The sequence below is a fragment of the Microtus ochrogaster genome, chromosome 4, assembly GCF_000317375.1.
Source record: "Microtus ochrogaster isolate Prairie Vole_2 chromosome 4, MicOch1.0, whole genome shotgun sequence".
Classification (NCBI taxonomy): Eukaryota; Metazoa; Chordata; class Mammalia; order Rodentia; family Cricetidae; genus Microtus; species Microtus ochrogaster.
Genome location: NC_022011.1, coordinates 27,689,754 through 27,709,942, shown reverse-complemented (window position 1 = coordinate 27,709,942; position 20,189 = coordinate 27,689,754). Strand labels below are relative to the sequence as shown.

Here is a 20,189-nt window from a genome sequence, read left to right as displayed (position 1 = left end):
AAAAAAAAAAAAGGAAAGAAAGAAAGAAAGATAGATAGATAGACAGACAGACAATGGGACTGGAGAGATGGCTCAGTGATTAAGAGTATTGGCTGCATTTCCAGAGAGCCTGTGTTTGATTCCTGGCACTCATGTGGGAGCTCACAACCCCTCTGCCCCTGGAGCCCCAGGGGGTCTGACACCCTCTTCTGGCCTCCACGGTCACTGCATGTGACCTTACAGACATACATGTAAGCAAAATATCCATACACATAAAATGAAACAAAAACAAACTAACTATGTGGTACTTTCCCTTGCCTTCCTTGGCTCCCTGACTGACACACCGGCTACCTTTAAAAAGTGTTCTTTTGAGACAGGGTGTCTTAGGATTCTATTGCTGTGATGAAACACCATGATGGGAAGAAGTTGAGAGGAAAAGCTTTATTTATTTGGCTTACACTTCTATGTCACTGTTATCACTGGAGGAAGTCAGGACAGGAACTCAGACAGGACAGGAACCTAGAAGCAGGAGCTGATGCAGAGGCCATGGAGGGGTGCTGCTTACCGACTTGCTCCTCATGGCTTGCTCAGCCTGCTTTCTTATAGAATCCAGGACCACCAATCCAGGGATGGTGCCGCCTACAATGGGCTGGGCATCTCCTATCAATGACCAATTAAGAAAATGTCCTACAGACTTTTATACAGCTAGATTTTATGGAGACATAGTCTCAATTGAGTCTTTCTCCTCTGTGATGACTATAGCTTATGACAAGCTGTCATAAAACTAGCCAGCACACAGGCTCTCTCTGCTATATAGCTCTGGCTATCCTGGAACTCACAGAGATTCCCCTGTCTCTGCCTCCTGAGTGCTGGAGTCAGGTGGAGCCTGACCATACCCAGCTTTTTCTTTTCCCTTTGAGTTCTAAGGATTAAAGTGAGGTCCTTATGTGAGCATCTTATTGCCTGAGCAGCTTGCAGCCCCTGCTGGATGGCCTCTGTAGAACCCTAGGGAGGGATTCCAGGGCTTATAAGCGTGAGGGTCAGCTTTATTGCATTTAGAGTGGGTTTTTAATTAATTCCGTTGCATTTGTGTGTATGTGTGTGTGCCCCATGTGCAACACTGAGTATATGTGCACAGCACTACAGAGTCCGTTCTGTCCTTCTGTCTTTCCTTGTGTTTACACACGCACGTGCAACACCGAGTGTATGTGCACAGCACTACAGAGTCTGTTCTGTCCTTCTGTCTTTCCTTGTGTTTACACACGCACGTGCAACACTGAGTGTGTGTGCACAGCGCTACGGAGTGCATTCTCTCTGTCTTTCCTTGACCTCCAGAGATCAAATTCATCGGATTCACCTCAAGCACCTTTACCCGCTGAGTTATCTGCTGGCCCCATTATCATCTCATTTTAATTTAATTTTGTTGAGATAGGGCCTCATTCTGTAGCCCAGTCTGCCCTCAGACTTCTGCCTCTGGGTTTGAGTGTGACAATGAGCTACCAGACGTGACTAGACTGTTGTTCATTTAGTTGTTTATTGCGTGCTTAGTTGTTTCGTGGTGCTGAGGTTCCAGCCAGGGCCAAGCTGCAGTCCCAGCCTCGGGTTTCTGAGAACTCTGAATGGTTACAGTGGCCAAGTAGAGCTGTAAGTGGGGGTGACTCGGGGACCTGGCTTCTCTGTGGCACCTTCATGGTGGGAATACTGGTTTTCAGTCGTGGATTTGCAGGCTCTGAGAAGCTGAAGTTAAGTGGAATTGGCTGGCTCTTTACACGGGGATGTGAGGGCATCAGGGAATCATGGCTGTATCCCGACTCAGGGAACTTTCATTTCCCATTTGTTCTCTTTCTCTCTGGATTTGGCCACCCTCTGCCCAGCAGAAGGAACATCCAGGCTTCAGTGACCCTTCAAGGTCTGGACCCCAGAAGAGAGAGGCCTGCTACCTCTGTGATAGTCGGGTCCCTTCAAAGAACCCTGACTGCCGTCTGGGGGTGGGGCTGGGGCTTTATGGTTTGAGTTACCCTGAGGTCCCATCCAGTTCAGAGGCATGATGGGAGTTGAGGTATGCTGGTGTCACTCAGATGAGGAGCTGGGATTCCTGGCCAGATGGAGGTGCATGCCTGTAACCTCAGCACTCTAGTGTGGAGGCAGGAGGATGGGGAATTGAGGCCCGCTTGGGACTGGAAGTTAGAAAGGTCACTGAAAGGTCCATGCCTGGGAAAACTAGACAAAAGTCCCCTTCTCCACCAGCCACAGGGCAGCAGAGGCTGCAGGAAGCTGGGCTGAGTTGCTGCCCCCAGTTGGGGAATGTGCTGAGCGGACAGACAGCTCCCTGGCTGAGATCACCCTGCCGCACTGTTGTCTGCCCATTGTTCTGGTGCCTCTGCAGGCTTGTGGGGACAATGTGGTGGCCAGCAGGGGAGACTTCCCGGTGCCAGGCCAGGCTGCCTCACATCAGAGAGTGGATCAGGCCTGCCTTGCAAATCACTCTCATGCGCTCTTTAGTTTCTTTGTATTAATTTATTGAGTTTAAAAATATTCTGTTTGTGTGCGTGATATGTGGGTGTATGCGTGCATGTGGAGGTCAGAGGGCAATGTCGTGGAGTCTCTTTCCTTTTACTATGTAGGTTTTGGGGACTGGGATCAAATTCAGGTTGCAGGTTTAGCAGCAAGCTCCTTTATCTGCCAAGCCATCTTACTTACCAAAGGGAAACCATTTTGAAGGTGGGGCGTCATTTGAAACACAGTGTGGAGCCTACATTGGCTTTGTTCAAGGAGAGGTCCAGCACGCACACGAAGCTGCTTCAACCAAAAGACTGTGCTGTGCCAGCCGTGGCTTGCTGCCCCTCACTAGACTCTAGACCTACTCCTAGCCCATGGTCAGTGTGCCTGTGTGTGGCACTTGCCAGCTGCCTAGTAGCCATGCCCAACGCAGAACCATGGAACTCCTGCTTGCCAGCTCCCTGAAGGTGGGAGGCCTCCCTATAGTGTTCCAAGGCCCAAGCTCCCTGGGTGTGTGTTCTGAGGCTTTGTCTGCCCCCTTTCCGGTGCCTCTCCATTTTCTGTCTTCTGGTTGTCTCTACAAAGTCCCTTTCAAAACAGGCCTGCACCACACATGATTGTGCCTGTGTGGCCCCTAGGCTCAGTAGCCAGGCCCTGATCCGTGAGTGCCCACCCCAGACTGAGTCTAGTGTCAGTCATATGCTTTCTTTCTCTTGTGGACCTCAGCCAGCCTTGGCTAGAAGCTCCCGAAGATCATGTTTCTGGCCTCTCACCTCCCTGTATCCCTGTTTCCTCTTCTGAGCAATGGGATTGAAATTGCTATGGGGAGTGCTGGTATATAGTATTGAGACATGTCTTGAACTCACTATGCAGTTGAGGTGTCCTTGAGCCCCTGAACTTCCTGCCTCTACCTCCCTAAGTGGCGAGGTTATAGGTGTGTGCCGCTGCACCCTCTTTATCCGGTGCCGAGATGGAACCCAGGGGTCTGCGTATGCGAGGCAAGCATTCTACCAATTAAGCGAGCCCTGTTTACTTATGTATTCATTTTCTGTTGAATTATGAACACATCTGGTATTTGCTGACAGTGAACATCTTTGAGGCTAAGTGTTGTCATTTTAAAACAATTCTGTTTACTGATTCTTTGGATGAAATTCCCAAGCATGCATGTGGCTGGGAACAAGAAATTGTATGCTTTCTCTTTCTCTCTTTGTGGTTCTGGAGACCCAGGGTCTCTCACGTGTTGGGTGAGGGTTTTGCTACATACCTGGTTCCTCAGCCATGGGCAGTTTTGATTAGTCAGAAGATGAAGACCCAGCCTGGATTTGACCTCTACCCCGTTAGCTGACCAATAGGTAGGGACTGCTTGGGCTCTGGATGAAAAGAAGGGTTCTGAAGTTGAGTGTTGATGGAGAAGGTGCCACGATTGATTTGTGATGTCTGTCACAGACATGGTAGCAGAGAATGGAGTATGTTTGCTACCCCTTTCCCTTCCCTGAACTAGATAGGGTCAGAGGTCAGACCAGATGAGGTCAGGGCTTTGGTGAACATCTGAGAGACAGAGGAGCAGGTCCTAGGCAGTTTTTCATATCCTAAAGAGATGACTATGAAGGGGGATGTTTTCCTGTACCAGGCTTTTTCTTTCTTTCTTTTTTTTTTCTCATTCTTTCTTTTTGGTTTGTCCAGACAGGGTTTCTCTGTGTAGCTTTGGAGCCTGTCCTGGAACTAATTCTGTAGGCCAGGTTGGCCTCAAACTCACAGAGATCTGCCTGCCTTTGCCTCCTGAGTGCTGGGATTAAAGGCGTGTGCCATCACTGCCTGGTTCCAGGCTTTTTCTTTTGGGCCACCAGACAGCTCCCCAAATCATGACACAGAGACTTCTTACTAGTTTTCAATGCTCGGCCTAGCTTAACTCTTTTCTGACTAACTCCCTTTTTTAAAATTGAATTTTATTGAGCTCTACATTTTTCTCTTCTCCCTTCCCTGCCTCTCCCTTCCCCTTCAACCCTCTCCCAAGGTCCCCATGCTCCCAATTTACTCAGGAGATCTTGTCTTTTTCTGCTTCCCATGTAGATTAGATCCATGCATGCCTCTCTTAGAGTCCTCATTGTTGTCTAGGTTCTCTGGGATTGTGATTTGTAGGCTGGTTTTCTTTGCGTTATGTTTAAAAACCACTTATGAGTGAGTATATATGATAATTATCTTTCTGGGTCTGGGTTACCTCACTCAAAATGATGTTTTCTAGCTCCATCCATTTGCCTGCAAATTTCAAGATGTCTGACTAGCTCTTTTAACTCAGATTAACTGGTTTCTTTTTGTCTATTTTTGCCTCAGGGCTTTTTACCTTTCCTTACTTTTCTACTGTTTCCACGTCTGGCTGGCTGACAACTGCCTGCAGTGAGTTTGTCATTCTCTCCTTCTTCCTTCTTCTTGAGCTTAGAGTGCCCCCCATCCTTTCTCCTGCCTAGCTATTGGCCATTCAGTTTTTTATTAGACCAATCAGGTGCCTTAGGCAGGCAAGGTGAATCAGATACAGAATAGCTTTATATAATTAAACAAATGCAGCATAAACAAATGGAACACATCTCTGCCCAGTTATAGGAATATTCCACAACATTTTCCCAGTATGGGATCAACTGCCCTGAGTTGGTTTGGTCCACACCAGCGCACAGAAGGATCTGGGGACCTCTGTCTGCTCAGCATTCCTTCTTGCTAGATCAGGACGTGCCCACCTGTGGTGTGCCCTTGGTTCTCTCCCTGAGCAGGAGGGGGATCTTTGTTTCCAAAGCTGTCAGCTGTCGGAAACTTGACCTTCTGATCCAGCTGTTGCCTTCTTCCTTCTCCGAAGAGTCATGCCTGCTTTAAGAACCTGCTCTTTTTGAGTAAATTATACCTTGCTGGTCAGGTTTTAAGGACTTGGTCTTTCAGACATTTGAATAGGTGTAGGAGGGCCCAGAGGAGGCAGGAGAGCTGACAGTGGAGTGCCTGCGGCTGCTGTGAGCTTCGATTTCTTTCTGCTTAGCCTCCTACGAGGTTGTCCTTTCTCCCGGCAAGAGGGGCTGTTGGGGACTAATTGCCTTTATTCCGCACTCAGAGGTCTTTGGCTTAGAATTCTTGGGGGAATTCCAGTTGGTGAAAGGCACTTGATTGTGGCCAGCAGGTGACTTGTCCACTCTCCACCCTGTATAGCGGAGATTTTTATGAGTTCCGGATGTTCCCAAAGCCTAGAACAAGGCTGAAATGTTATGTTGGTTCCCCACGAATTCTGGTGTCCATGGTGGGACATTGTCACCATCTTTATCTTTATGCTCTAGAGACATAGGCAGACCCCTGGATGGCTGGTGAACATGGTTGGGAGATCCTTTTTTCTCCTCCTCTTTCACAGAAAATGGAGAACAGGGCCAGAGCCACTGAATACTGAGTTTGGGGCCTCCTGGAGCCCCTGCTCCTCTTTTCTTAGAGAGAGCCACAGCATTGGAGTTTGGCCTCCCAGGGTATGGGCAAGTGATGGCCATAGTGAGTATTAAGCCAGCATAGGTTTCAGGGAACAGTGAGTGGCATTGTTCTGCTTGGCTTTTGGTATAGTGGCAGACATCTCTCTTCCCTAGCAGGCTTGCAACTTCTCTGCAGCTCTCCCAACCCAGCTTTGGGGATTGCCACTGGGTTGGTGGACATAACCAGCATCTTCCATGTTTACCCAGAGGAAGCCCTAGGGCTGCCCTTCATTGAAAATAAACTCTGGGGAACAAGGAAAGGGCCCAGCCACTAAACCCTAAGCTCCCCTGAAGCCTTGAGGCTGAAGGAAAAGCTACATCGCTCACAAATCAGCTGAGGGCCAGTCAGCACTTGTCCAGTGCTGGGCGCACCCAGCAAACATACAGGCTCAGTGCAGACTCCAAGACTCTCATTATGGCCTCAGCATGTGGCATTGTTTCTCTTCCTGTTTGTGGAGGAGGAACTGAGGCTCGGGAGGGCCAGGCTGCTGCCGAGCTAGGAGCAGCTTAAACTAAATCCTGTTTCCAGCCTGCTTTAGCAAGAAAACTGGGTTTAAGCCAGGCAGTTGGAAGCCCTTCAAAAAAGAGTCGGGGGCTGGGGATATGGCTCACTGGGTCCTCAGCACCACATAAACCAGGCACTGTAATCACTTCTGTAATCCCAACACCAGAGAGGTGGAAAGTCTGAAGTTCAGGGTCATTCTTGGCTACCAGCAAGCTCAAGGTCAGCCGAGGGGTGAAAAGGAGGTGCGCAGACAATTTAAAATCAAGGATAGGAGAATACTTGTATGCATACTTAATTTAACATACTTAATTTAACCTTGCAAACAGAGGTGTGTGTGTGTGTGTGTGTGTGTGTGTGTGTGTGTGTGTGTGTGTGTGGCGTGCGCGCATGTGCAAACCTACTTCCTAACCGCCCTTCACTGGGATCACTTTCTCAAGGAGAGAGACCTGGGGTCTGAGAAGTGTTGTGGGACAAGCCTGTCCTCAGCCACCTTTACAGGCTGTTTTGATGGAAGCCTGAAGCTGCCAGAACTGAACATTGGCTGAAAGAGCCTCTTCCTTGGTTTTGGGGTTTTTTTTTTTTGTTTTTTGTAATGATTTATTTATTTTTACTTTATGTGCATTGGTATTTTGTCTGCATGTATGTATGTCTGTGCAAGGGTGCAGATATCCTGGAGGTAGAGTTACAGGCAGTTGTAAGCTGTCATGTGGGTGCTGGGAATCGAACCCAGGTCCTCTGGAAGAACTGTGAGTGCTCTTAACCACTGAGCCATATCTCCAGCCCCGAGCCTCTTCCTTTGAAGAAGGCCACTGGGTGAGACATGGAAAGTCCCTGTTTAGAGACCTGGGAGGGTCCTGGACATGGCACCAGATGCCTCAGGCGACATTACTCAGACTGGCACTTTGTGCTTTTGACTCTTATGGGTAACTTGGGCAGCCTTGGGGCTTCTGGTATGGAGGTGTGGGGGTGGAGACAGACAGTGTAGACCAGCCTGGAGGAGGGGCGAGGAGGAAGGGCAGACCTGAAGTGAGTCACTTCCCCTCTCCCCTCTTCTATCCGAAACGGGGGTGGTTGGCCTTGGCAGGGTTTAGTGGGGTTTGTTCCTTTGGTTCCATCCTCTCCATTTGTCTTGAACCACAGAACAGCTACAGCTGGGTGACTTTTGAACATTGCAAGCTTCCCCTATGAGCACCCATGAAGCCACCACCAGGTTTAAGGGAGCGACATCTATTCCCTTACACCCCTGCCAGGCCCTGCTGCCCCCCGAGCAGGGCTGCCACAGGACTCTGTGATGGGAGACTGTCCCGTGGGGCCACTCTGCTTGCAGAATAGATGGTGTTCTTTTCGGTCACCAACAGCTGCAGTGTGCTGGTCACTGCTGCTGCTGACCTGTGACACACCTGATGGCCGGGCTGCGCCAGGGGCTGTGAGTGCTGCTTGTGGGTAAACTGGCAGCATTTCAGGGCTGCTGCAATGTCACTTGCTGTGTGACATTTACATAAGGCCGCATGTGTGCCATCGAAACACTTCTCAATAAGGACAGGCCTGGGTTCTGCCACCTCCTCTCCTTGTGGCTCTTTGATGGCTTGCGTGTGGGTATAGGGGTCGAGCGTGGTGGCAGGTGACCTTTTGGCACAGGTGACGTCTTGGTGGCTAGCACCCAGTGATGAAGGTGAGCAGCTCTTTGCTCTTTCTGGTCTTGGCGTTGCTCCCAGATCAGGCTTCATCTGCCCAGGTATGTCGCTTGGTTTCTGCTCTTTTTACAAACATACCAGGAGGGCGACTCCCCTGTGCCACTGGAGACTCCCTGGTGGTGCTGCTGGCCCTCTTAGGTCTGAAGCTGACTGCTTAGTAGGAGTGGAGACAGGGTGCAGGGGGTCATTTCAAGTAAGTTTTGAGGTTAGTACCTGTCTTAAGGCTTCTATTACTGTGATGAAACACCATGACCGAAAATCAAGCTGAGGAGGAATGGGTTTATTTTGCTTAGGATTCCATATCGGAGTTCATCACCGAAGGAAGTCAAGGCAGGAACCCAAGCAGGGCAGGAGCCTGTCTTAGGAGCTGATGCAGAGGCCATGATGCAGTGCTGCTTACTGACTTGTTGCTCATGACTTCCTCCACCTGTTTTCTTACAGAACCCAGGGACTGGTATCACACAATGGGCCGACCCTTCCCGCATCAATCACTAAGAAAATGTTCTCCTGTCTTGCCTACAGTCTGATCTTACGGAGCCATTTTCTCAATTGCAGTTCCTCCTTTCAGATAACTCTAGCTTGTATCAAATCCACAGAAAACTAGCCAGCACCGTGCCCAAGTCATACGTTTGGGGACGTTGTGTAGAACTCATACCCGAGAAGGGAAGAATGTGCGTGTGTCAAGTCTTTTGTGGGGGCAAGGCCCTATTGGCCCATCATGGATGCCATCGTAGGATGCCTACTTCTCCCACTTTCTCAGATCCGAAGGAACTGCCCCTGCAATAGTGGGGAAGAGGTACCCTCAGCTTTTATCAGGGCTGTCCTTGGGTGACAGGACCCCATAAATGGGCTTGGCTGCAAATGGGGAAACCTCATTTAGGAGGATGTACAGGGAAGGGTTGAATCATAGGAGGTGTTGAGATCTGGAAGGTTCCTGGAGGGCCCGGGTGCGGGGTTGGGGCAGTTCAGGGGATGTAACATGGGTGTTAGCCAAAGGCTGTGAAGCCTCCGCTGTCCTCACTGTGGATGGAGGGGTAAGTGAATACTTCTCGGGCCTTGCCATCTTCCAGACAGCTGCTGGGGAGATGGGAGCCCCAGAGGAAGTGTCTCCTCTAGCATCTGCAGGTATCTCTGACTTCACTGGGCAGTGTGGGTGCAGATCCACCTCCTGGACTCTTGTGAGGTGAGGGGAGCAGAGCCAACCTCCAGCCAGGCTCACCATGAGACCATCAACCCAAGGCATCACGGCAAATCCACGGTCTGCCTTGATACCATGGGCATCGCTTGAGCTTCAGTGACCTCAGAAATGTTAGATGCCTATTTGGTCACTAGAAGAGGTAGGACTCTTCATTTTGCTCTCTAGCTCTGGAGTTCCCCCAAAACAGTGGGTGTGGAATGACCTGACAGGGTGCTGAGCACACGACCCACACCCCATACTGCTTTTCCAGTTACCGTCCCCTGAAGTCCCGGCTCAGGGCTCTGCAGGCAGCCACAGTACAAGCACACCTTCAGTCATGTCTCCTTCTTCCTGTCTTCTGTAGCAACAGAGAAGAAAGAACGTTCCGTGTGACTGACGCAGCAAGGCATCGTGTGGGTGGAGCATTGGGTGTCCTGTAAACTTTGTGAACTTGGAAGCATTCGCTTCATGGCTGTTTGTTTTTAAGCACACCTCAAAGTTTGAGGGTGCATTTATTTTTTTATGGTTTGAGACAGTGTATATGTGTGCATGTGAGTGTTATATATATGGGGGTATATGGGAGAGTTTAGGTCATTTTGCCCATTCACATTTATCGCTATGTATGGTTCGCTGGTCTGATCTCCTTTTCTAGACAGTCAGGTAGCCTGGGCTGGTCTTGAACTCCATATGTAGCTGAGGTTGGCCTTAATTTTTTTTTCACATCTATTACCTTTGTGTGTAGACTTGTGCACACCACAGTGGCATGGAGCCAGGACACAATGCACAGGGGTTGGTCTCTCTTTTCACTGTGGGGATCTCAGATCATCAGGGTAGGCGGCAAATGCCTTTACCTGCTGAGCCATCTCCCCACCCAGTCTTGAACTTTTGATCCTCTTGCTGCTACCTGGGATTATAAACCTGTACCATAATGCCTGGTTTGTGCAGTGCTGGGGATTAAACCCAGGGCTTTTTACATGCTGGGCAAGTGTTGTGCCCACTGAGCCACATCCTCAGCCCGTTTTGTTTTGTTGAGATGGTTTTGCTACAGAACCCAAACTGGCTTCAAGGTCCTGGGCAGTCTCCAGAGTTCTGGGATGAAAGGTATCTGGGATTATAGGTGTGAGCACCAGGCTGCTTGATTGTCATGTGATGGCTCACACTCTTGTGGTTTTAGCTGGAGCTGCACCCAGCCCCTAACACTTCCCTTTAGATTTCTTAACCCTTATCGCCTGTTCCTGACACAGACTTCAGGTTCTTTTCTTTAGATTGCCATATATGGCAGTCCACAAGCAGGGGACTTTGAACTTCCTCTGCAGGCTTCGAAGCCTGTTGGCTTCCTTGCTGGGACACTCTTGCCCCTCCCTTGTGCAGTTGGGTTGAGCTGGGAGTTGAGACACAAGTCAGCTCTCAATTCTCTTTCTGACCGAGGCCCACTGCCTTCCATTGTCTGGGTCACATGCTTTTACTTAGCAGTGCTGGCCAGTGGGACTGGTGGGAAGGGGCTGGACAAAGCTGTCTTGGCTCTGCCCAGGGGTCTTATCTTAACCATGTAAAAGGCCACTGTATCAGAGTGGACTCAGAGAGTGTGTGAGGCTGTCCCTCTTGACTAATACTAGTCCCTCTTGACTAATACTAGTTCCTCTTGACTGATACTAACCCCTCTTCCATATCCCTCCATGTCTTGGCAGCCTTGCTCATGGTATCTAGAAAGCTGAGAGGTTGGTCTTCCTGGTGCTATGGCAATTTTGTTTATTTTGTTTTTATTGATGTGGAAGCCATTTAATGTAAAATTAAGCATTTTAACCACTCCTCCCTAGTTCCAAAGATCTTTTTTTTTTTTTTTGCCATCTTTTCTTTATATCTGTATAGTAGTACGGGGGATGGGGGGGGTGCTAGGAATTGAACCCAGGACCTCGTGCCTGCTGAGGTAAACGCTCTCCTCCTGAGCCACATTCCCAGTCCAAGGCAGCAGTCCCAGCTCTGTGACCTTGGGTGGGTCTTCAAACTCTGTCACGTCTGTAAAATGAAGACTGGAAACATCTTGATTGTTTCGGGGATTTTAAGTGTTGCTCTTGGGGGGATTTTGGGCAGAGCCGTACTTCAGGGCATAGAGAAAGCTGGCTTTCCGGCCCGTCCTGGTTTACAGTCATCTCTAAGAGCTCTGCCAATTTTACCACGTCCAATTTTAGGTGTTATCTGTCATTTCCTGTTCTTCTCCCACCCCTGGTCACCTCTGATCTGCTTTCTCAGTGGATTTGCCTTTTTTGGACATTTCCTGTCAGGGGAACCAGACAGTGGGTGGCCTTTGCGTCTGCCTGCTTCTGCTCATGTGTAAGGGCTCCTCCATGTTGCAGCAGGCATCTGAACTCCATTCCTTTTCATTGCTGACTAATTAATGTTTCACCGTGTGGGGCGGCCGAGCTCTGTGTACCGCCTCATCTCATCTGTTTGGGGTGCTTGGCTGTTGGTGAATCACGTTGCCGTGAGATCAGGCATGTGCTTAGGAGCCAAGGCGATTTCGTTTCTCTTAGGTAGATCTTCAGGTGTCCAGTCCCAGGGTCATAGTTGGGGTCTCATATTTGATGCCATGGCTTGGTCTCGGTACCAGAGCACTGTGTGTGTGTGTGTGTGTGTGTGTGTGTGTGTGTGTGTGTACGTGTGTGTGTACGGAAGTCCTGATAACAGTGCCACAGGCCTGGGGATGTTGCTCAGTGGTAGATCATTGCCTAAGGAGACTAAGCCCTAGATTCCTCCCCCAGGACTGGTTCTAATGTTCTATGATGTATAGTGTTGAGCTACATGCATGAGTGCTGATGTGCAGTGTGCGCTCCTCTTACCACAAGACTTTGTTGGCCTTGAACTCCGTGTAGCTGAGTCTGGCCATGAACTCTCATGCCTCCTGCCTGCAGCTCCCCAGTGCTGACTTTACAGGGTTGCACAGCCACCTTCAACTCCTTTCTGTGGATAATTCCCCGACCTTTGGACCTGTGCTTCTGGCAGCTTTCTTTGTCTTCCTTTGAGGTCTTCTTGATTTATTGTAGTGTATAATCTACGTATAAAATAACGTAACCCTCACGGCTCAGGGTTATCTGATAAGATACCACCTGCTTCACTCTTTCCCTCCTGGGCCAGGCCCTCGGGTTATGGGGCAAAGCCTGCACCCAAAGCAGTGACAGAAGCGTTGTGTTTCCTAACGATAGCCTGGCATGTTTGTAGACTGAACGCCAATAGTGCCCTGCCCACTAGTGAATGTGGGTGGAAAGGCTGGGTTACCCCTGGTGCACTCAGGCCTGGTAATGGTTGAGCCGGCGTACGAGAGCCTGTTATCCCGGCTTTTCCCAACCCCGGGTGCAGTAGTAACACATGCAGGCGAGCAGTAGCCACAAGTCAGAGCCCCTTTTTTTCTGTTCCCTCCGTCCTGTGATTTTTTTTCCCGATAGGGTCTCACTATGTAGCTCAGGTTGGTCCTAGAATCATGGTAGTTCCCCTGCCTTTAGCCTCTTGCATGCTGGGATGGCAGGTATATGCCACCATGTCTAGCTCCTCTTTCCCCTTCCTTCTCTGACCTGCTTTTCCAACCTCACAACCTCCCTGGTGGGTTCTTAGAGCTGAAGAAGGTGGATGACCGTTGAGAGGGACCTGTCCACGGTAACACAGCCAGGATGAGACAGTCCAGGAGCCATGCTTGGGTTCACCCGTGGCCCAGAGGACATGGCATCCCTGTCCATTTGATCGGTCTTCTGGCACAGGCTCTGTTGGCATGATTTTACTGCACTCCTCTGCGAGTGTCTGGGGTGCCAAGGCTTCCTGCTGCGTTGCCTGGGCAACCCTGGACCTGCCCCCCCCTCCCTCACAGAAACTCTGAGCTCTTCTTTGTCCTTGCAGAATTTTGCAAAGGAGTTTGTGATCAGCGATCGGAAGGAGCTGGAGGAAGACTTCATCAGGAGCGAGCTGAAGAAGGCCGGAGGGGCCAATTACGATGCTCAGACAGAGTAGCCCCAGCCCCACACCTCAGAGCCATCTGCCTGCTCCACCTTGGTGGAGACTGCCACCTCAGAGTCACCAGCCCACCAGGGAGGAGGAGCCATGAGAGGCGCCGGCGCCACCAGTGTGTGCAAACCCCACCCTTCCACTCCTCTGTATGTCCCCTACCCCGCCCCTCTGTGACCCTCTCAAGCTCACCAAGCATCATTCAGTACCTGCCCCCTTTTCGTTTTAAAAAGAAGTCATCTTGGTGCCAGGGCCATGTGCACCATCAGATCCCAGGTGCCTCTGTCAGTGGCCCTTGGCCGGGCATTTCCCTTTCCCTCACTGTGGCCTGCCTGGGCTGAGCCACCTTGGCCTCCAGTTGCTGGGGCCTGGCCTGGGTACCATCCCAGCTTGCCTTGGCTGTTTCCTGCTAGCCCTCTGCCGGCCACCATGCCAGGAGCTGTGCATACTCCACAGCCTTCATGAGCTCACAAACACTCCTCAGAGCCCCCTAGACATGGCTCCAGGCCCCACCCCCACCCTGTTCAGAGTGGCCTAAGCTCTATGTAAATCTGGTAGATGCTGCTTGGCAGGGACAGGTTTAGGTCTGGTGTGGACCGAGTCCGAAGTGATAATTTGCCTTAAATCTTGCCTGGCGGTGGCTCTGCCATGTGGTCTAAACTACCCTTTGGGCGAAGTCCTTCTAAATATGAGAGGTCTGAGTCCGGTGGTGGTGGGAATTCAGGGTCAACCTCAGGGCCCCCCAGGGTGACCAGGGTGGAAAGGTCCCCTGCAAGCCGGGAGGCAGCGCAGGCCTTGGCACCTGGAAGGCGGCAGTGGCTGCAATCTTAGTCTGCACCACACATTCGAAAAGATGGCTTTGTTTGCTTTTAAAGAAAAGCTGAGGCGGGCATGGCCCCTCGTGAGCGCGTGAGGACAGCTCTTTTCCTTATCCTCGCTCTTTTCATTTTGGGGAAGAAGACTGCACTGGACTGGGCTATGAGGACCATCTCTGGCATTCCAACAGTTTACAGAAATAAATGTGTTTTTCAAGAAAAACGAGTTGGGCTGTCTGCTTTGTGTGTGGTGTGCATGTGTGTGTGGTGTGTGTGTGTGTGTGTGTGTGTGTGTGTGTGTGTGTGTGTTTCTCCAAATTCAGACTGAGCTGTTGTGGAAGAAGCCGCTGGGCCCTGGGCGCCAGGGTTTCCTTATCCAAGATGTTTTCGTGTAGGACAGTCTTGAACTCCTAATTTGCATTAGGCCATCACCTCTATGGTAAGGTTACAGATGTGTATCAGCTCGCTCTATTTCAGTAGCTTTTAACCCTCCCCACGTTCTTGCAGAGGACCCATGTTTGGTTCCCAGCGCCCACGTTGGGCAGCTCACAACTTCCTGTAACTCCAGTCCAGGGGATCCAGGTTGTCCTAGAACTCAGAACTCTTTCCCTGTCCCAGGGAAGCCTTGAAGTTGTAATCCTCCTCTCTCGTCGCAAGAAGCTGGACTCACAGGTCTTAGTCTCCACAGCCAGCCATAGATATATGCCTTTTGTTTTGTGTCTAGTGAGAGGGGGCCTCACTGCAGCCTAGACTGTGGCAATCTCCGTGCCACAACCTCCTGATTACAGGTATGCGTCACCACTCCTGGCTCAGATTTAAAAATTTTTAACCATAGGTGGTCATCTTCACTTTATAAAAACAAGATCAGAGAGACCAGCTCGCCTCCCCTGTCACAAGGCAATGACCATGCTGGCCGGTGGCACAAGCCAGAGGTGACTCCATCCATGGGAAGTTCACATTCGTGGCTCCCAGCGTCTACTTTTCTGTTTTTAGCTGTGTGTCTTCAGGAAGGTTAACCTCTCTGAGCTCTGAATCCCTCCTAGGAGAATGGATAACACTGTACAAGCTGGGTATGATGGAATCAATCACAGCCCTTGAGAAGGCCGGAGGGTCAGACGTTTAGAGTTATCCTTTGCTACACAGTGAGTTCACAAGGGCCAGCCTGGGCTACAGACCCTGTCTCAAAAAAAAGAAAAAGAAAAGGAAAGGAAAAAAAGGCTGAGACCTGGCTACACCTGCAAGCCTTTCCTGCCCTCCATCTATCCTGCCCTTGCTGGAGGCTTTCTGTAGGGTGGGGAAGGAAGGAGAGCCAGGGAGGAAGCCAACCTGGGGCTATGGTATATATTTCTGCTCTATTGCTGATTGGTCTCTGGGGACTTGTCTGTTCCACAACTTCACCCAGCCCTCCTGTGGGACCCTGGCACTCTGCTTAGATAAACTCCAGGGGTTACCTGGGGCTAAAAGGGGGTGTGCCACTCCAGGTCTCGGGGTGCCATCCAGACTGGGGGAAAGGCCTCTCTCTTCCCTGGGGGTGGATGCTCTGGATTTAGTCTGATGTAATCTCCTTGTTCCCCATTCCTAGAGAACCGCAGAAGAGATTAAACCGAGGCTGAGCGAGGTTAGGTTAGCTCAGGTGACTCCATAAGAGGAGGTGCTGAGCAGAAACATGAAGTCTGAGGTTGCCCAGGCTGGCCCCCACCTCCGCCTCTCCTAGAGTGTTAGTACGCAGCACAATATCCAATTTTGTGTGTCTGGAAAGTACTCTACCCACCGAACTACTTCCTTAGCCCCAGCAGTCAATGGTGCCATGATTCTAGAATGTTCCCTGGGCCCTGTGAGGTGGACTATGAAGGGGTCTAAACATTGGTTCCCATAAGATACATGTCCAGGCCCAGACCATGGGCCTCCCTTGGAAAAAGTGTCTTTAAGGATCTAATTGATGATTAAGGAACAGGCTAGTGGTCCGAGGGAGGATTGAGACCCAGACAAGAGAGAGCAAAGATAAGAGAATGTGAAAAGGAGGCAGCCACAAGCTGAGCAACTCCTGGGGCCCTGCAAAGCTGAAGGAGACAGGAGGCGGGCCCCAGGGCCTCCAGGGGAGGTGAGGGTACACTCCCTGAATGGCAGATCCTGCGACCTCAGGACAGAGGACACATTCTGCTGCTGTGGTAACGTCAGTTTAAACCTTCCTCTTCCTCAGGTGGGACTGTGGCCCTGTGCCTGGAGTGGTCCTTCCACAAGACAGGAGTTTGGGCAGTGCTTGGCAGTGCGTTTCCATGACATACCCCCTGCTAAAACCAGAGTCCTGAGTCGAACAGTGGTGGTGCAGCACTCGGGAGGCAGAGGCAGGCGGATCTCTGTAAGTTCAAGGCCAGCTTGGTCTATAGGGCGAGTTCCAATACCGCCAAGTCTACAAAGAGAAAACCTTTCTTAAAAACAACAACAAAAAAAAAACCCAAAACAAAAAAACACAAACAACAAAACAAACTGGAGTCCTGCTAAACTACCAAGCCACACAGATGCCAGATCTCAAACCAGCTTGGTGCTGTGCCAGGTGGAGCCAAGGACTTCCTGGTTATCTGTGCCCTGAGTTCCACCTCAGGAAGGTGGCTGATTTGTTCACCTATCTGACCGCCAAACCAGCTGCCCCTCCCCGCATTGGGCCCTAAGCCCATCCAACCCTCTGACTCCTTCTTAATAGTTCTGAGGAAGCTGAGGTCAAGGGATGGAGCCCTGCCGCCGTGGCTCCTGGGAGGGCCTCACTCTGGGTGTGACAGGAGAGGCAAATACTGCTCTGTGGTTCATGGAGGGTCTGAGGTGAGAGAGCACTGGGGCCTGCAGAGCCTGGGGAGCCCTTCCTGCTCTGTGTCAGGACAGGTTTGGGGTGCTGCCTACAGGGAGGGGTTGGCAATCAAGAGAGGAAAGAGGCCTCTGGAAAGGAGGGGTAACAGTTCGCGCCTTGTTTCTGGCAGACCCACTCAAGCAGATGCTAATGTGTTTCTTTGCTCCCTTGGCTCATCCCCAGCAGTTCCCATGGCTGATGTCACTCTTGGTGCCTTGCCAGACCATGGTGGCACACAATGACTCTTCCCATAAATCCTCAAGCATAAATGTGGGCACCCCAAGAGATCCTCAGTGTCATTCAGACAAGGCAGCAATGTGATCTGTGTGTGTGCGTGCGTGTGTGTGTGCATAGCTTACCTGTGCTTGGCGTTTGGTAGACTGCAGGAAAACATTAGTGTCTGCCTAATGGGTGGGTCAGAATCTGTGAGGTGAAGATTTGTGACAGGGTCTTCTGATATAGCCCAGGCTGGCCTCCAGCTCACCACTCTCCTGCTTTAGCTTTCGAAGTGCCGGGATTCTGGGCATGTACCACCTCACCTGGCTTTATATCTGCTTTTAATTCTTGAAAAAGTAACTTTTGTTTCTTGGAGCCTTATAACACAAAGGTGGGCTTGAACTCACATTCCTGCCTTAGGCTCCCTGGTGCTGGGATTACAGGTATGCACCACTGTGCAGGTCCTTAGCATACTTGTGTGTGTGTGCATGCCCATGGGGGTGCATGTGTAAGCATGTCTGCATATATGTGTAAAGGCCAGAGGACAATGTTCAAATGTTCATCCTCTTCCCCAGTCAAACACAACCTTATTTTTATTATTTTAAATTTAATTTACTGTGTGTTTGTGTGTGTGTGTGTGTGTGTGTGTGTGTGTGTGTGTGTGGCTGGTGGGGGGTGATGGGATTGCGCACACGCCCTTGCCACGGCACTTACGTGGAGGTGAGAGGGCAGCTCTCAGGAGTCTGTTCTCATCTTCGGCTATGGATTCTGGAAATCCAAACCAGGTCATCAGACTTGTACAGCAAACACCTGTCCCCACCGAGCCGTCTCCCTGGCCCTCCCCATGACTTTTCGAGACAGGCTCTCTCACCGAACCGTGTGCTGTCCAGCGAGTCCCAGGGATCTCCTGCCTCTGCCTCCCGAACACTAGGGTTTCAACATGCAGCACAGGCTGGAGTTTTTAAGTTGCGCCTGCAGGTGCTGGGATCTGAGCTCAGGTCCTGCAGCCTGAGCAGCACTTCATGAGCTCAGCCACTCCCCGGACCCTAATTGTGCTTTTCCAAACAGACATTCCCATGGGACACCCAGAATCCTGCAGGATCCTTATTGCCCACAGCAGGTGACTTGGTTCAAAGTCCACCCGGAGGGAAAGCTAGCAGGGAGCTGGGGAACAGAGCAATGTGCAGGGTGCAGTGGGGAGTGACAGGAGGATTGGCAGGGTTGACAGTGGAGTTTGGTGACGGCTGTTGCCTGGTGTTCACAGAGCCTTTGGGTTTGAAACAAAGAACTGTTTAAAGAGAGAAAAAAAAAAAAAAGATTGTTCCAAATTGAGTCTGAAGCTTTCCGTTGTCACGAAATGAGGCCAGCTCTGTGGAGAAGCAAAATGTTGGCCTGAACAATCTAGAAGGGAAGTCTGTCCTCAGGAGTTTCTAGGACTGTCCAGATGGCCTCCAGGCCCAGCGCCTCTTCCAGAACCTTGTGCTGCTCCCCCCCACCCCAACCTGCTTTGGCCTGGGCGCTTGCTGCCGAGGTGCACTTCCATATCCCCCTGATTCCTCCGGGCTGCGATGATTCAGAGCCTGTAAACAACAGGTGCCCAATGATAATCATTCAGTCTGTGGATGCAAAAATGGACCTCAAAGGCAATAAGAGATTGTTTATTCTGGAGCCCAATGTGAGTGCCCATGGCCCGGGAACACAGATTTGGGTTACCTCAAATTCCATATTCCAACCTGGAATCAGTTTTATGAAGATTTTTACAGTAACAAAGAAAGTCACAAACCAAGGAGGTTGCAACAGAGGAGAGGTCTTGGATGCTATCTGAGAGACACTTTTAGTTGGTGGGATACAGCTTTATTAATTCATTCCAGAAGATTCAACTCTTAGTCACAGGATGGTAGGTCCAACAGAGAGGGGCTGGAGATAATCCAAGATAAATTGAAATTACGCTCTGGACCTGCAAACATTCCGACCGCTCTGCAGACACTAAAGTTCTCATCAGTTAGCCAGCCTCGTGGAAGGCTCCATTGGAGGGGTCGTGTCTTTCTTTCCACTCACGGTTCAGGATTATTGTGGGCGCTGCCTGGATGGGTGAGCACACACAGGCTAGCAGCCTGCAGTTGCTTTTTACTTGCAGAGCAGATCTCTTAAAGAGTGCCTCGGGGACCTGCGAGTCGCCGTAGGTGGGAACAGACAGCAGCTCTGCAGCCTTGCACCTCTGCCAGCTGAGGCTCGGGTCCCTTAGTGGTCATTTGCTGAGTGGCAGCAGCACTAGCCACACCCTGAGACAGACTAATAAGGCAGAGTCCACTGGTGTCCTGCCTGCTGAGTCTGCCGGCTGGGGCTGAGACAGGGCAATCTGCTTTCCCTACTCAGCCCCAAGGCCCCACTGATTCAGTGTGAGGTCCAACTTTGGCCCAAAGCCAGCCCCTCCCACTTTCAGGCTGGAAAAGAAACTTTGACTCCATTTTAGAGAAGTTTATGAATGGACTTAATTTTTCTTTACGAAGTTTTTGGCATTGCCAAAAGCATGGAGGTGGCGCGCTTGATGGCCACACCTTTAATCTCAGTGCTGAGGAGCAGAGGCAAGTGGATCTCTATGGAGTCTGTAGCCAGCCTGGTTGACATAGTGAGTTCCAGGATACCGGGGACTGCATCGTGAGACCTGTCTCAATAAAACAAAACAACCAAAAAGGGGAAAAGCATAACTGCAATAAAAATTCTACAAATGGAAGAAGACAAAACATACATGTGTTGTCTTCCAGGGTCACCATCATCACATTTAGGCGGACTTTCAGAGCAATGGGTGAGGGGTTGGTGTTTGGTCTTTTGAGACCGGGTTTCTCTGTGTAGCCCTGGAACTCACTCTATAGTTCTGGCTGGCCACCACTCACTGAGATCTGCCTGCCTCTGCCTCCCAAGTGCTGAGGTTAAGGGTGTGAACCACCACAGCTCATCTGGGTGAGGGGTTCTTTAAAGCG

The 20,189-nt window shown here is 50.6% G+C and overlaps 1 protein-coding gene across 1 annotated transcript in view; it reads left to right on the top strand.

Moving 5' to 3' along the window:
• Cotl1 (coactosin like F-actin binding protein 1) overlaps positions 1-14,367 on the top strand; it is a 34,900-nt gene extending 20,533 nt beyond the window's left edge. Inside the window, exon 4 of the mRNA XM_005345757.2 lies at positions 13,231-14,367. Within this exon, the coding sequence (XP_005345814.1) occupies positions 13,231-13,341 (111 nt within the window). The 3' untranslated portion in view covers positions 13,342-14,367. The remainder of the gene's footprint in view (positions 1-13,230) is intronic.
• The last annotated feature ends 5,822 nt before the right edge of the window (positions 14,368-20,189 follow it).